The following is a 16,999-nucleotide window of genomic DNA, read 5'->3' as shown; positions in this document are numbered from 1 at the left end:
CTGGTGGTAGACTTCCGCAGGCACAAGCATTCTCCACTGCAACCACTGAACATCCAGGGTATGGACATTGAGGCTGTGGACAGCTACAGGTACCTTGGTGTTCATCTGAACAACAGACTGGACTGGACTCATAACTCAGACGCCCTCTACAGGAAAGGGCAGAGCAGGCTGTACCTGCTGCGGAGACTCAGGTCGTTTGGGGTGGAGGGCCCACTCCTGAAGACCTTCTATGACTCTGTGGTGGCTTCTGCTATCTTTTATGGTGTGGTCTGCTGGGGCGGCAGCATCTCTGCTGGGGACAGGAAGAGACTGAACAGGGTGATCCGAAGGGCCAGCTCTGTTCTAGGATGCCCTCTGGACCCAGTGGAGGTGGTGAGTGACAGGAGAATGGCGGCTAAGCTGTCATCCCTGTTGGACAACATCTCCCACCCCATGCAGCAGACTGTGACAGCACTGAGCAGCTCCTTCAGTGGGAGACTGCGGCACCCACGGTGTGGGACGGAGAGATTTCGCAGGTCTTTCCTCCCCACTGCTGTCAGACTCCACAACAAAGACTTTAACTGAACAAACACACACATCCACACATGTGCAATAACACTAAGTGCAATAATCTTTTCTGGCATCGTTGTATTTTTACTCAGTTGTATATAGCATTCGTATTCTATTTTTATCTTATTGTATATTTTTATTCTATTTTATTCTACTGTATATAGTATATTATTTTATTCTATTCTGTACAGCTGTGTACTGTATTTATTCTTATTGTATTCTAATTTTTGCGTCATAACTTTTGCACTGTCCACTTCCTGCTGTGACAAAACAAATTTCCCACGTGTGGGACTAATAAAGGTTATCTTATCTTATCTTATCTTATCTTATTCTCCTAATGTTTGATGGGATCTACAATCTGTTGTCAGGTGTAAGTAGTTGCAAAGATGAGGATATTTTTGTTTAGACTAAACAATCTGTTTAGTCTAAACTTTGTAGTCATTTTTACTTGTAGAAGTCAGGTCGATTTCTAGTTCATTTTCCTCCTCATCTCTTCTCATCAATGCAAAATGTATTTTTGTGGTCCACGCCAGTTTGTCTCTTGGGACTGTTTGAGTCAGTGTATTGACTGAACAAAGACTGGATCTGGATTGCAACATCTTGACCTCAAGAGTTTTTCAAATTAATACCGCTTTGAAAAATGGCCTCTGTGCAAAAGTCAATCTAAAATCCAAAACACATGAAGTCCTGACCCTTTCTATCCATTACAAATTACATCAGTAAGATGGTTTATTTAACTGTGATCATTGTGAATGAGCCTCACATTTTACTTTAGTAAAGCAAGTTTATAAATACCAAATATTGGAGAACATCGCTTACAAATATTGGGTTCACATATATACAGAAAGTAATGCATAATGAGATTTGTTACTGGTTTAAAGAGAACACCTGATCTGACACTTGCAAACCCGTGCTTATTAGAGACTTCGATAGTCTGATGCACTGCACAGAGGTCAGAGTTTTCCTTGATTAGCTTTCAAAATGAACCGATTTCACCAACAAACAAAAATGATTGCTTGTCCAAGAATAGCCGTGGCTGTAATCGTTTGGCAGCAAGAAGGGTAATATATCATTTTCAGAACCAGTGGAGGAAAAAGAGTTTTCTGGGAAATGAAAACAGAACTTGAATGCAATATTTAAGGGGACTGAACACATATACACATTCTAGATTAAGTTAAAGAACTGAATTGAAGCTGGTCATCACCCAACTTTAGAGCATCACTGCACGCATGGATGCACACAAAGTGCAGAAAAGCAAATATTTGGTGCCTGTGAGGCGTGTTACCACAATGCTTCGGTCTCTTGTTTTTCTTTATTCTCTGCTCAATGTTTTGGTGTCGGCTATTTGTTCTTTCTGGCTAATCCAGTGGACTGATGCAGGCTTGAAACCTGCCACAAAGACACAATGCACTATCGCCTTGCCAGTTTCCGTTTGGGTGTGTTTCCTCTTGCCTGTACACATTACATCTCCACACTGTCACTGTGAGATCAGGATGAAGCACTTAGTTGTGCTTCTAGACTGAGTGTTAAAGATATATTTCACTGCAAAAACAGATGACAGCACTAAAGCTTTTCACAAAATTAATTAACAGTATTTTAGTAATAGCTTTAGATTCTACTGATAAAGATTCAAATGGGATATTCCATGGTAAATACAAATATGGGTTCACCTCGTGTCTGATTTAAAAAAAATCTTTTATGCATGGTGTTCAAATGTCCCGCCCTTCACACAGTGGAGAAGAGAAACATTTGTAAATCGTTAAAGTGTTAAATTTCTTTTCATTCATTTGAATTTTGTAGTATGCTGAGTTCGGGCACCAGAGAGATGAGTGGGTACAAACTGGATCTCCCCGCAGTTAAACTGCAGAAGAGTCTGTGTGTCTAATGACAATTGTTCTTTTTTCAGCCTTTCCCACAAGTGAAAATCACAAAAACTGTGCCACCAAGCAAAACTGAAGATGAACAGAAGCCTTAACAGGGTCTCCACCAAAAGTTCACAGATCACTCTTTATTCATTTTTACCTCTCTCACACTTTCCGAGTACAAGGTCACATCTGATAATGGTCGTGCGCGGTACACAGGTCTGCCTCCACCGTGTGTGAAGAGCAAAGTGCAGTTACGGGAGGGTGTGGTTCTTTCCATGAGGCTGATGGAGACGAAGTGTACGGGTTTGTTTGTTGTTGTTTTTTTAAAAATCGTTGTTTACAGGAAGTATTTTCATGGGAGAGTAAATAACAGCACAGATAACCACACATACCTGTTCTCCCCTATAAGGGGTTGGTCTTAATGGGACCCATCGTGGGGGGCGTTTCCAGCAGCGCGTTGCTCACGGATATTTCTCGCGCTATAGACTGTTGGGTGGAAGCGCTGGTGTCGGGAAAGTGCAGTGTGGATAAGTGAACGGAACTGTCCCTGCGTGTTTTATAGCTAGATAATCACAACTGAAGGCATTAACTAGCCTCTGTTGTGGGAGCTGGAATGACAGAAACGCTGCGTAATCGGGACCGCGCGGTTGTAATGACCGGGGACTCGTGCGCTTTGGCACCGGAGGGAGCACTAAGCTTTAACTGAGGAGTTGAGCACCAACAGACAAAAGCAGCAAGGTGCAAGACGGCTAATCTTTCTGTTAACTAATTTGCAATATGCAAATGTAGAATATAAAGTGGAAAGTGTTCGCGTTGTCGCATTTTGCTCATCCCGAACCGTGCCAATGCTGGAATGGCTTTTGGCTCTGTGCTTTGTGATCCTGGTGGTCTCAATCTGGCCAGGCTCCAAATATTTCTGTACCGAGAGCCAGCGCGATGCTTTGCTTCAGAGATTTGGAATTTTACAGCAGGTGGCGAAAGGCAAGACGGAGAAGTGCGTCTCGGAGCGAGAGGGGAGCGACGATGCCCAGTCGGCCTGCGTGGGCGCTTTGACCGGTGAGAAGCAACGCACCGTGGCGCTAATATGTAAACCTTCCGCGCTGGCAAACTACCTGCTGAAGCACTGCTGGACTTTCAGTAACTACTCACCGTGTGTCGGCTGGACATGGCGGGCCAGCGCCTTTCTCCAGAGTGTTTACGAGGCGTGCTGGCCGTACGAAAGCCCGGTCCAGTTTGTGCGAGATAACCTGCAGCTAAGTGATGACGGAGTGGTGGCCTTGGACTGGGCTGTGCCATCCTACCAGAAACGTCGCAGGACTTCGAGTCACTCCACCAGTCCGGTTCTTCTCATCATTCCAAACTCTTTTGGGAAGATCACTAGAAATGTCCTGAAGGTAACTCGTGCGTTATCGGCATGTCAATAAAAACTTAACTGAGTGTAAAGAAGTATATTGTGGAACAAAGAGGAGGCTAGTAGTTTGTATACAGCGTATTGACAACAGGAAGCCATTTGTATCTGCTTTAGAGACAGAAGCAGATACAAATGGCTGAAGTCCCCAGCAGATGAATCTCAACTTGTGTTGTGAACTTTTACAGATGCCCTGTTCCTCTTATCAGTGTTACAGCATAAACCAACGTGATGTAAATACAGCAGTCGCTTGGGAGTTCGTTCTGTCTTATTTGGGGGAGGTTTTTGCATCAAAAATACAAGTGTAGCAGTTTGAGTATTTCAAGAGCTAAATAGCTGGGCAAATGATTAAAAATAAAATAAAACCAGAAACAAATAAGGTAATTTTTAATGCACACCCTTGCACAGTGAATTGCCATCTTAATTAAAAAGAGAAGACGCCAAATAGCCATTTGAGCTTAAGCCATGGCAAGTTGAGTTGAAAGGAAAGAGCAGAGCAGTGAAAAGAGCAGATGCAGTGGCTGCGCCAGTCTTTCAACTGCTCTTTCAATACACTGAGGTAATTGAGTGAGGGATTACAAAGCATCGCTTGACTTGTGAAGGCCGGGGAAGTGCAAGTGCTGCTCCACATGAACGCTTGTTGGTTCATTCACCGTTCTGGCCACCTGGTATCATGCTTCATTTCATACTGTTAGCTTTGTGTGTAAAGCACTCACAGGCTTACTGTCAGCCCTGTGTCAGAAATGACAAGTCTGCAGGAATACTGGAAAATCAAATGTGCCTGACATTAAACTAGGGCAACTCTTTAAAAAAAAGAGGAAAGGATAGAGAGTGACAATAAGGAAGAAATAAGAAGAAGCAAAGAAAACGGAGAGTGCAGCCTACAGCTTTACCACAAGGAAAAGCCTCTGAATGATGTAGAGATGAAGAGTAAGTGATCGGTGCAGCATGCATTTTTTTTTTTTTTTTTTTTTACTGGCACCCATTATCAGAATACAGTATTTACAATGAACCCGGTCATTTACGCTTGGGAGGGCTGGAAACTGAGGCACCACAAGGGATGTGCACCAATTAAGATTGCTTCTGCTATTGGTGAGACTCACTATGCATAAAGCAGTCACAGTCTCTGTGTGTGGGAGGGAGAGGCAAAGATAAAAAGAGCTCAAACACAACCATGCATCTATATCTGTCACACAAGACTGAAACCAAGGAACATGTAGATTCTTTTATGGGCTTGTGGTTCCTGTCGCCTCCTCTTTAACGCATCCCATTCCAGGGATTTATGAATTTATGAATGAACCACCTCTTCATCAATTATTCATACTTTTACTCATAGTTTGTCTTAGACCTCTTTCGTCTCTCTCATTCTGGTACGGTTCATATGCATTAAACATTGTTTATCATATCTATTACTTTTTACTGCCTTTATATTCAGGTCAGAGTTTTAAATGTACTTGCATACCTCATACCCAGCTGCTGGTAGTTGCTGGTGGCTGTTTTGCCTTGGAAACAGTGGAAACTAACTCCCACCAGTCCTCATAAACCTTTCCAGTTAACAAGTTGCATCTTGCTTGCTTAAACTGTGAGACTGAAATTAAGAAATACTTTACTGTGGTTTATTTCTTGGCCTGGTGCAGCAATGGAGAAATGCACTACATGGGGGTTTAGATAATGTTTTGGTTACATGTAAACTACACTTTATCACTTACATTTTTTTAACCATTTCTTTATGTTACTGTTAAAAAAGCAGCTTTCAGCTTACGAACGTCTTGGATTGAATAGCTGCGTAGCACTTGCTCAGTAAAAGTGGGGAAATTTTTAATATCAACACTCATGATTCTGTCAGTGAGGGATGCAATAAAACCTCAACATTCCCGATTCTGGAAAAAGAGTATGTTTATCAAAAAGCTAACCAGCAGTATTAAACAAAATATGACAAGCTCTGCATAAATGTGCCAAAATCCTGAGCATACTGTTCATCAAATACTTTACTGTCTTTTTCACAAGAAAAAAAAACCTGATCATGGATCTGTTTTCCGTCTCCCCCATCAGTTTTTATAATTTATAGTGTCAGAGCAGTGAGAGAGTCCAAACCATCTCAGCCGTGACTCCCAAAGTTTGTCTCCAAACTGCTCAACCTGAGTTGTCCTTGCAAAAATCTGATTTCCATCTTTTAAAGGTGTAAGATGTGCATATGTCAAGATATGTATAAAGATGCGCACATAACCTCAATGGCTTCTTCAGTAAGTGCGCCTTGGTAATACCAGCTGGTGCCACATCGTTGCACTAGCTGCAGCCTGAACCGCTGATACAAGGGAAGATGAATCCATGCATGTTGTTTTTCTGCTGCCATAGCCCATCTGCTTCAAGTTTCAACAAGTTGTTTGTCCAGAGATGGTCTCCTGCATACCTCGGTTGTAACAAGTGGTATTTTGAGTTAGTGTTGCCTTCATATCAGGTTCAAGCCATTTCCCCTGACTTCTGGCATCACTAAGTCATTTTCACCCAGAGAACTGCTGCTCTCTGCATATTTTCTCTTTTTCAGTCCATTCTCTGTAGATCCTAGAGATGGCTGTGTGGGAAAATCCCAGTAGATCAGCAGTTTGTGAACTGCTGATCTACTTTCTCAGATCAGCGCCTCCGGCAGCACCAGCCCTGCCACATTCAAGACACTTAAGCCACCTTTCTTCCCTATTCTGCTGCTCAGTTTCAAGTTCAGCAGGTCGTTTTGATCATGTCTACGTGCTTAAATGCACTGAGCTGGTGCCAGGTGGCTGTAAAGCACTGGTGCCTAATGAAGTAACCAGTGCATGTGTAAGTGAACAATGCAGACTGCTTTATTTTATACTTAAATTTTATATACTGTACAGAACATAACAAATTGGAAAGGGTGGAAATTAAAACTTTCTGAGAACCATTCACAAAGTTCTCGATTTAATGCAACGTTACATCCACAAATCAGTTTCACGCTTTGCTTGCATTGGTTTTTGTAAAGCAACGCAGTTGCATCATAAACTCACCCATTTCTTCCAGCAACACAGGCTTTTGTTTCTCTACTGTTTGTGTGTTTTACTCCAAACAATTAATATGAAACAGCCTTTCCTTTGATTAGAGTTCATACAAATAGTTGGTCATAAAACTGCCAACCATTTAAATAAACCAGGACACCAGAAATCGTGATTAATACATAACAAATGCAACAACTTTTTTTAAATTGTAGATTTCTATTTTTGATTTAAACGTCTAAAACTAATAGCCTAAAGTGAATGGCGGTATAAACGGCAACATGGTAATATATTGCAGCAAAAATTTGTGTTGACGTTCTGTACATGTGACTGCTGAATAGTATTATAGCAAACTGTTAACCAGCGGACACATTGTTGTTGCCTCTGAAGGGCTTTTGATCAAGTAGCATTCCTAATTGAATGTGAGCACCGCTGACCTTTAGAAGCCTTCTGGTATTAATGTCTTTGTCGCTGTGTGAGGACAAGGGGTGTTGCGCAGTGTGTGCAGCCCTGGGTGGAGGAATTTGTCACGGAGCTGACAGTTTATCAGCACCAGCCAAAAAGTGCTGGAGTGGCTGTTGCAGTACAATTAAACTTAAATCTCTAACAAAGCCAACTGCATAGTGTTAGTATAATATATCCCCACAAACTAGAACATGTACATTTGATCTGACATGTGCTTTGCAGCGACTTTAAAATCACAGAATCTTTCGTGATCAAGTACCAAATGGTAATGCTGAGGCTAAAAACGTCAAGTCCTTTTGAGGTTTAATGATAAAGCTTTTTTTATCATTATTGTGGGTAAACTGCACCGTCTGATGTTTGTTTACACTGTGCGACTGGAAAATACCTTAGTAGGCGGGCAGTTCTCCTAATTTAATCACAGCTGGAGCGCTCATTGTTTGTCACAGCTCTAATATGCTGCTGAAACCGTAAGATCGCTCTGCATTTCTCTGCATCACCAGGAATTTAACTGAACCCAGAAGTGATTTATATTCATATGTGAATAGTCCTTTCTCCTGTGTGCTCCTCTCAAATCCTGATGATTTGAGGAAGAGGCTAATGAATGAGCAAATGAGTGATGTTCTGGTATAAGAACTCAGTGCAGCACTGACCTAGTAATGTGTCTGGCACAGTAAATCCTCTTTTCATATAGACAACGAAGAAGTGGCAAAACTGCTACTGCAGTCTTTCTCAGCTGGTAAATATTTAATGCTCTTCCCGCAGCCCGTTGGGATTCCTGCAGATTTAAAGTGAAAGGTCATTTAAAATCCAGCCATTTATTTGCACAAAATGTACAATAATCTCACCGTCGTCCCGAGTCACAAGCCTCTGTGTGTCTGTGCACTCTCCTTCTCTTGTGCTGAGATAAAGGATTAGAAGCACTGCAGATTTAGAGGGAAGACAAATCTTCTCCCTGTGCTTCCAGACAACATAATGGGTCATTTGGTCTAATGGTAATATTTAGAGACTAGACTGCAGCAGCTTCTCATTTTCAGTCCCTCTCTGCATGGAGAGCTTTTCACAGTAATTTAGAAAATCACTCGTCATTTGTGATCTGCTCTGAATCAAAACCTTCCCAGAGTTAAATCACAGTCATTTTTTTTCCCAGGGTAATAAATGAAGACGAAGAGGTTCACTATTTTTTTGATGTTGTCTGTTTGTCATGTGAAAAGGAAAGTTAGAGAACTAAGAATAACCCGTGATTCAGTAAGTTGTAGACCAACCTGTAGCAGCAATAACTCAAATTATGTTTGTGTAAAAATTGGCGTGTAAAAATATAATCATGAGCAAATAATATTATTGCACAGGGGCAGCTATTTAATGCGGTATGCACAATTAAATTCCTTGCACATAAATTCAACAACCTGCATGTGTAGATCTCAGCAGCCAAAAAAAAACTCATCATGCACGTGAGAGTGTCTGTTTGGTGAGCATTGCAGCAGGTTAATGGGGAAATTATGTTTGCATGTCTGCCTGTTTGCAGTCCTTTTGCATGCTCAGACAGTCCATCTACCTGCAAAGAGCGTCTGTTGTCAGACGGGGACTATGTCATAAATATGTCATACAGTCCATCTGTGGGCTCCTGCTGGTGATGTTGTTGGTCTGTCAGCAAGCTGCAGAGAAGAGAGAAGTTCTAACATACAAATAGGGATGGGAATTGATCAAATTTAGCAATTCTTGTTCCATTTTTAAATCTCGTTTCGATTTGATTCCTTATCAATTCTCATTGGCTCAGCTTTGAGAGTCTATCAAAAACATGACATTTGTCTAGAATAAATTACGTTATGTGGTCAAATCTTAGTGTGTGTTGCAGGTATTTTCCCTCTATATTATGTCCAATGTTAATCAAAGAAAATAATGTAATCTTACACAGAACACTTTTCTTTATAGTACAATATGTTTTCTCCGTAAAATGACCTGAAAAACGCTGCCTCATAGTTAACAATACCCGGTTACAACAACCAAACACTAGTTAACAATATCAACTTATAGGGTAAAGTTCCACACACCAATTTCACTCAGCTTTAACATCACTCTGGGTTCTTAGCTAGTTTAGCGTTAGCATGCTGTCTGTGCAGGTGCTTGCAAATGCAGATGTTTGCGCTTTACATCGGCAACATTGTTGCAAAATCTGCAACATTTTTTTTCAATAAAAATAAAAGTAATGTCCATATCCACGCTGTAGACTGTCACTATTTTCATCCTCCCTTCACAAACTAAAATCAGCTGATTGTTGCACAAGTGCAATTGGAACTGATAAGCGGATCCAACTGCCAAGAAGAGCAGCAATTGAAAGGAAGTGAGCTACTGAGTTTATTGAGTTTATTCCCATCTCTACATTCAAAAAGCTGAAATGAAATGCTGTGTTAAAAACAATTAAGTGTCCACTGCAGCCACTGTCTGTGTTTCTTATGGTGTTTTTCTTTTTTTAAAAGCCTTGATTAGGTTTTCTTCATGCTTCTTCCATTCCTAGTCAACTCCACTGTCACAGCCTTCCCTGTTCATAAAGCTTATAATGGTGGACAGCATCGCCGTCATATTGAGCAGAATGCATTTGGGATTTTGGAGGACTGCACAGAGGCACATTTGCTTTGGTTGAAAACCTCTTTGTGGGCCCTAGATGGGCAAATACCTGTGCAAACTGATGCAATCATGGTACCATAAATAAAGAAATAAAGTGTTATTGCTCTCACAAGCAACTGTGCTCTCAAAGCTGAATTCTGCTTTCTCTGATCAGTCTAAATTTTGACAGTTTGGAGGGCAGAGCCCAACGGAAGCATTAAAATCCATCCATTGATGTCAGTATTTCCGTCATTACGCCGCAAAAAAATAACTATTGGCAGTTAATTCAGCAAAGTTTATTTGTTAAATTGTGAACAGATATGGTATTAAAGAGCAATTATGTTGCTGTCATAGTGTCATTTCGTTTGAGGGTATAATCTGAATGTCTCAGTCACAAAGGTTGTGGAATTACTCGTTTGAAATCACTATGAGAAGTCTGATTAGAGCGAGCACTGCCTGCAAGAGCGTGAATCTGCTGTAGCACTTGTCAAGTGGATACTCTTGTAATGGATTCTCTGTGTAGTTGGTTGCTGAGTTCTACCTGTGTATGTTATTGAATTTACATGTGAGGAATTTAATTCAGAATCAGAGAGACTTTATTAATCCAGAGGGAAATTGGGTTGTCATAGCAGCAAATATACAACAAACATCAAGCACTTATATAAAATGAGGGTAGAAACAGAGATAATGATAGATAAATATTAAGATGAATAGATAAATATAGAGATATAGGTATAAATATAAAAAGACAAGTGCGCATGCAAATATATCTTGTGGTGTACAAGAGTGACAGGATGCATTGAGGCGTGATTAATTCTGTTCCACACGTGTGGACCTGACCCAAGTCGATGAATTGAAGAGTGTGATAGCAGCAGAAAGGAATGACCTCCTTTAATGTTCTTTCAGATAGTTCAAGGAAGCTGTTGCTGAAACTGTTCTTCAGCTTGTCCCAAGTGTGGGAGTCATTGTCCATGATTGCCCGCAGTCTTGTCAGCATTCTGTCACTGATCACCTCCTCCATGGTGGCGAGCTTCATGCCAAGAACAGACTCTGCCGATGAGTTTGTTCAGTCTGTTTGCGTCCTTTGCTTCGATGCCTGCACGCCACAGCAAAGAAGATGGTGCTCACAACAACAGACTGATAAAACATGTAGAGCAGCCTGTTGCATACATTGAATGATCTGAGCCTTCGTAGAAGTCAGTGTTAGCTGAGCACTCCAGCTCGTGATCCAGTTGAACTCCCAGATCCTTATAGGATTGCATAAGCAGCATTGTGCCTGTGCTTGTGAGGTGAAATACTTTGCTCATAATTATATTTTACCACAAATATAATTCCATGTTTAAGCTCCCGCCACAGCTTCATGAACCAGTTTGGGCCAAGTTTTAGCTGTTGCACAGATGTCCTCACATCTGAATCTAGAATACAACTTCAGATGAGAGGAGTTCATGGTTGACTCTGTGAGTTCAAGGTGCCCAGGTCCTGTGGCTTCAAAACAAGCCCATATCATCACACCTCCACCACTATGCTTGACAGTTGGTATGAGGTGTGTGTGCTGATAGGCTGTGGTTGCTTTTCTCCAAACATGGTGCTGTAGTTCTTGTTTTAAAACTGGAGAAGCCTTTTAGATGAGAGGTGAAAACTCTTTAAAATAACCTTGGAGAAGTCCAGTTACCTTCTTTTCAAAGTCTTAAGACTACCATGTCCTGGATGACGGAGAACCTACAGATGCATAACCCATTCTTCCGCTGTCTTTTTCTAATTGTACTGTCATTTACTTTATATTTAATATGCTAACTTAAGCCTGTATAGTCTGTAGCTGTTTTAAGTGTATCTGAGCATTGATGTGTGCTGTTGGGAGCTGATAGTTAAACCTATGCTGTAAGACAGTCGTGTGCACTTTAAGCAAAGTTAGACACTTAATTAATGGACACTTAATAAGCAAAGCTTTCTTAGTTTTACCATGTTCTGATTTCCTACAGTAATAGTTTTTTTTTTCCATACAATAAAAGTAATGTTATTCATGTTTGTGTGTTACAGCTGTGAAGATGCTGTGTTCTAAAAAAGTTTTCTACTTGTGTGTGTGTGTGTGTGTGTGTGTGTGTGTGTGTGTGTGTGTGTGTGTGTGTGTGTATAAATAAATAATCAATCAATCTGCTTTGTTTCTTTCAACAGTTGTGTGAAATGGCACTGTCCCATGGCTACCTTCCCGTGGTATTCAATCGCCGCAACCACAACAGCTGCCCACTTACAACCGTGAAACTGCAGCAGTTTGGTGATCCTGCAGATCTACGAGAGGCTGTGCGCTACATTCGCTACCGGCAGCCTGCGGGTAGACTGTATGCAGTGAGCGAGAGCTCAGGGTCGGGCCTTCTGCTGTCCTACCTGGGGGAGTGTGGATCTTCAAGCTACGTGACGGCGGCTGTCTGCCTGTCTCCTGTGTTCCGCTGCCAGAGCTGGTTTGAGAGTGGGCTGTGCTGGCCTCTGCAGGGGGCGTTGGTGCTGTACCAGAAAATATGTCTCAGCAGGTACAGAGAGGGGGGGATAAGAACCAGTTATCCATAGTTTTTACATGATGTCAAAACTACTGGGACATGCCCACTTCATGGGCAAAAGTAGTCCTTTGCACTCCAGCCATTATTTGAATGTCTTCAAATTGAACTTAGCCGAAATATCAGATAGTTGCTGTGCTATCAGATGCATACATCAATGTTTATTTACAGCTGCCAGAAGGGCCAGCGACACACGCTGTTAGTGGCAGCTCATAGAAATGTTTCCTACCTGACACTGGAAAATAATCAGTCAGCTTTACTGTCATGACATGACATTAATGTGAAAAATTTATGCTACCAGAACTTTTCTGGCCCTACACTGTAAATGTTCAAGTTGACAAATTGTAAGATTTACATGTAGCTTTGTTTAAGCTTGCTATGTATTACTTACCTTTGCTTTAATGATGAACAATTTCTAGTTCTTCACCTCCCAGACGGTGACATTATTTACCCATTCAGATCAAAATACATGTACCTGTCTATACTTTACGCCAGGATGACATCTTTCATCCTGGCACCGAACTGCAGGTCTAGGAGAGATATTGTCACTTTCAGGGACTTAAATAAAGCTGCCGGGTCAGAATATGGATCACAAGAGATCCAAGTAGTCACCAGACTCAAGACTGGTGAAAAAAGCAACACTTTTGGCCTGCAGTACTGTCCACTATGAGCCAGATGGAGTAATGTTGTGACCACGAGAGCAGTGAGTCTGTCACATGACTGAAAAAAACTGTGTATTGACAGACTGATAGTAAAACAGTGGCCTTAACTCCACAATATTACCACTTAGGTTTTATTTTTATAGCTTTGGCTACATTTTGTATTGTATGATGATTTATGCATATCCATATCGCAACAGCGAGTCAAAAAAAGGCAGATGATTAAATAAGTAAAATCCTCCATAATGTAAGAAGCTCGTCTAATTATTTGACTGCTAATTTGTCTTGTCCATTCTGACTTATTCTTGGGGTTTATTGCTGCATCCCCAGAACAACAGAAGACGAGACAAAGTGTGTATTTGTCCAAATACACGGTAACATTTCAGGAATTCAGTGCTGGAACAGTTTTATTCAGCTTAAATTGTCAAAGTGCAGCCATGTAAGGATAAGGGCATTGTGTCACAAGGTAATTCATTTGAGCTGCTTGCATGCTGTGGCTGAAATTAACATAGCATGAGCTTGTGCTATGTTTGGGTTTGTGACACAGGATGTACAAATTTGACCTATACTAATGAGTAAAATATGCATTGTACACTCAAAGTCATGAGGCCATGTGATCATGTGGCATACACAAAGCACAACACCAAAATAAAAGAATTCTATAAATACAACTGTATGAAAATTTAAGTTTTCTTTTAATGATATTTGGTAGCTTGCAAAGGGAAGAAAAAAAGGAGCTCAATAAGGCTCCGGTTCGAAGTACAACTTAAAATTATGTCCTTTAAGACGGAAAATCGCAATGTTTTTGTGGGCCGAAAGGGAGAAGGAGACTTGTGTGACAAACAGACAAATAAGTACTCACAAACCTTCAATTGGAGAGGCACATACAATTTAGGAAACAGTCATGTCACTGTAGCAACAAATAGCTCGCTCAGTGTTGAGTCATTGATTCTGAGAGACATCGTGACCATGGCAAAGTTTCTCAAATCAAGGCCAATGAGGAGTATGAGACCCATGCAGCTCTTCAGAATTGATTTACTGTTTTTTCATTTGTCTTTATAACCATCCCTGTGTGTGTGTGTGTGTGTGTGTGTGTGTGTGTGTGTGTGTGTGCGTGCTTGTAATGATAGATACAGGACCGTGCTGGCTGAGACCCTGCAGACAGACACTCTGTTCTCCAGCCATTCTTTGCGTGGCCTGGAGGAAGCACTGTTTTGTCAGCCTGGATATCCTGACTCTACACCTGCAGCACCAACAGGAAACGGCTGTAGCAGCAATACATCAATTACCTGGGATGCTTACTGGGAACACAATGAACCCTTAAGAGATGTGGATGAAGTGGCCATTCCTGTTTTGAGCGTGTGTGCTAAGGATGACCCTATCCGTGGAGATGCCCAGTCCACAGTCCCCTTGGAACTTTTTGAAACAAATCCACATTTTTTTCTCCTCCTAACTGACCGTGGAGGTCACTGCGGTTTCTCCACCCAATCTGAAGGGAATGATGCTGGTGCTGTGGGTGCAGTGGGCTCCGTGGCTGCATCAAACAGAGGGATGGAGAGTCACGGGATCAACTGGAGCCACAGAGCTTCACTGGAATTCTTTAGGGCCACCACGGACTTCTTCAATGCAGAGGAGAGAGCGAAGCAGCTTGCTTCAAGGAGGAGGGGCCTGGGAGGAGCTGCAGGAGGAAGATTTTTTCGCCACCGCAGTGTCAGTACATGTAAAAGAGTGCCAGCTTGTTCTCATAATATCCATGCTATTTACAGCTGGCAGAGATCCTACACACGATGAGGAAGCTTTATGGAGATTAAAGGTACCCTGTGGAGTTTCTGTGTAATCACATTCAGCTATTCCATTTTAGTAAACCAAAAAGGGAGAAAGTTTTAACTTTTACATTCAGATACACTTTAGTCCTCAACAGAGCTGACTTTTCTGCTGGCTCCTTTGACTCGTCTTGCCTCCCATTGTTCATGCGTTGTTGTATTATACATGATGCTCGATGCACATGTAGATGAGTGGAATGGTGTAACGCCATATGTGTGTACATGTGCATTGTTGTGTATGTATGTGAACTCATAGCACTGCTAAAACTAAAAAAAAAAAAAAAAACACCACAGGGCACGAGTGACGTCTGACTTTAATGCTTCTAATGTTTTTTTTCCGATTTGGGATGTGAGGGGCCAAATTGTTCTCTGGATGTGTGGCACTCACTTGAAAGTGTTATGACAACCAAACTTTGAAAAGTGCTGGGATTGTGAAGCACTGAGTCGGTGTGTGTGTGTGTGCGCGTGTGCGTGCATTGTTTTCACACTGCTAAGTCGGGGCACAAACCATTAGGATAGAAAAATGACAGACCACAAGATTGCAAGCAGTTGTTATGTTCAAAAGTGACACTAAAAAAAAATCGACAAATTATGAGTGTCTCTATATTTTTCTACAGACAGATTTAGGTCCTCTGTAACGTCAGCTGTTGCAGGAATTTCTCAGTTATATTAACAAGCTCACTATATGTTTACAGGGTCCAAGTCATCTGCTGCACATTTTCCCCCATTTGCTACATTTGTAGCCACATTTGCTTTGACTTTTGAAACCTTACTGTGTATTGTATTTTGTTGGTTTTACTGCAAGTATATCTATTGAGGACTAAGACTTATGCCTAAGTGAATCAGAGTTTCAGACTAATTGGAGCTGAATGTTAAAGGAGTTTAATTAGTTAATCGACTGTTTTTTCTATGTGTTACAGAGAGTTAAGTGAGTATGTTCTCCTCTGTGTCAGAAAATATCCTGTGATGAACAGAATAGGTGAACACCTGTGAGACTTTTAACCAGTCAGCTTTTATAGGTCTGTGTCATGCGAATGGAAGCACTTTGTAAGTTTTCATTTCGTATCCTTTGACTTCCTGCTCCGAGGCTTTTTCCTGAGCTGCTTGGGATCCGCAGGTGGCTGTTGTTTTACTCTGAGTAGGAGAATTTTGGGTTCATACTTCTACAATAAACAATAAATAAATAAAGCTCAGTATTTCTGTTTCCTATTAATTAAGGAAAAGCCAAGGTGCATTATAACAGTGAGTATACAGTAAATCAGGACATTAAGTACCACAGTGCACAAATGATTGTTGTCTTGTGTTTATTGAACAGGCTGTGCCCACGTTTGATGTGTTATATTATGTGACAAGATGAAATTAAAAGTATACTGAGTGAACCAAGACGCGCTGCTGGGTCTGAATTTAATAACCATGCATCCTTCTACTACCGTTAAACAGATTCCTCTTTAATAACGATATGTTGCATGATATTATGTCTTGTTCCATGTTGCAGATCTCATTAAAGCTAACCTGTGGTCTTGTCAACCCCTTATTTTATTTATTTATTTTTTTTAAATCAGTGCTCACAGACATTATCTATTATGGTAAAGTACCCACGGCCTTTCTGTGTGTGCATGTGTGTTACAATCACTGTAGCATTTGTCCTTTCATTGAGCCTTATCCACTCAGACAGCTGGAACCCAGCAGTGTACACACTGAAAGACACAAAATGTGTGCTGGCAGACACATTGTCAACATACAGCCCTGCGGTCAGAAAAGCACACAAATAGAAATAGAAATACAGAGACCTTTAGGAAAACAAACAAGCTGTCAGATATATATTGTTCATATCGATGCACATTATCTGCAGGAAGATTTTCATACTAATCATCCATCCATTTTCTTCCACATATCTAATTCAGGGTGTATAAAAGGCCCCAAAGTTCATAGAATAGTTTTATTGGTGTTTATAAGTTTATATAAGTTCATTTAAGGACGCGACTAAGCTGTTCAAGTATCAAGTGTTGGTTGATCACCTGCACCTAGAGGAGGCCAGATTAATAGCCGATGCTTACCTCAACTCTACCACACCC

At 41.2% G+C, this 16,999-nt stretch overlaps 1 protein-coding gene across 1 annotated transcript; it reads left to right on the top strand.

The window, feature by feature from the left end:
- Positions 1–2,628: 2,628 nt before the first annotated feature.
- Positions 2,629–16,307, top strand: abhd15a (abhydrolase domain containing 15a). Its single transcript, XM_082502204.1, has 3 exons — positions 2,629–3,808; positions 12,066–12,418; positions 14,232–16,307. The coding sequence occupies exons 1-3, from the start codon at positions 3,260–3,262 to the stop codon at positions 14,890–14,892; spliced, it is 1,563 nt and encodes a 520-aa protein (XP_082358330.1). The 5' UTR covers positions 2,629–3,259; the 3' UTR covers positions 14,893–16,307.
- Positions 16,308–16,999: the final 692 nt, after the last annotated feature.

This window comes from Aulonocara stuartgranti, assembly GCF_965226115.1.
Source record: "Aulonocara stuartgranti genome assembly, chromosome: 14".
In the NCBI taxonomy this organism is placed as follows: Eukaryota; Metazoa; Chordata; class Actinopteri; order Cichliformes; family Cichlidae; genus Aulonocara; species Aulonocara stuartgranti.
The sequence above is the reverse complement of the archived record's forward strand: the minus strand, read 5'-3'. Positions and strand labels throughout refer to the sequence as shown.

Coding starts and splice junctions, on each gene's coding strand:
- abhd15a (XM_082502204.1), top strand. CDS start 3,260: ATGCTGGAATGGCTTTTGGCTCTGTGCTTTGTGATCCTGGTGGTCTCA. Junction 3,809..12,065: donor TCACTAGAAATGTCCTGAAG/GTAACTCGTGCG, acceptor TTCTTTCAACAG/TTGTGTGAAATGGCACTGTC. Junction 12,419..14,231: donor CAGAAAATATGTCTCAGCAG/GTACAGAGAGGG, acceptor TTGTAATGATAG/ATACAGGACCGTGCTGGCTG.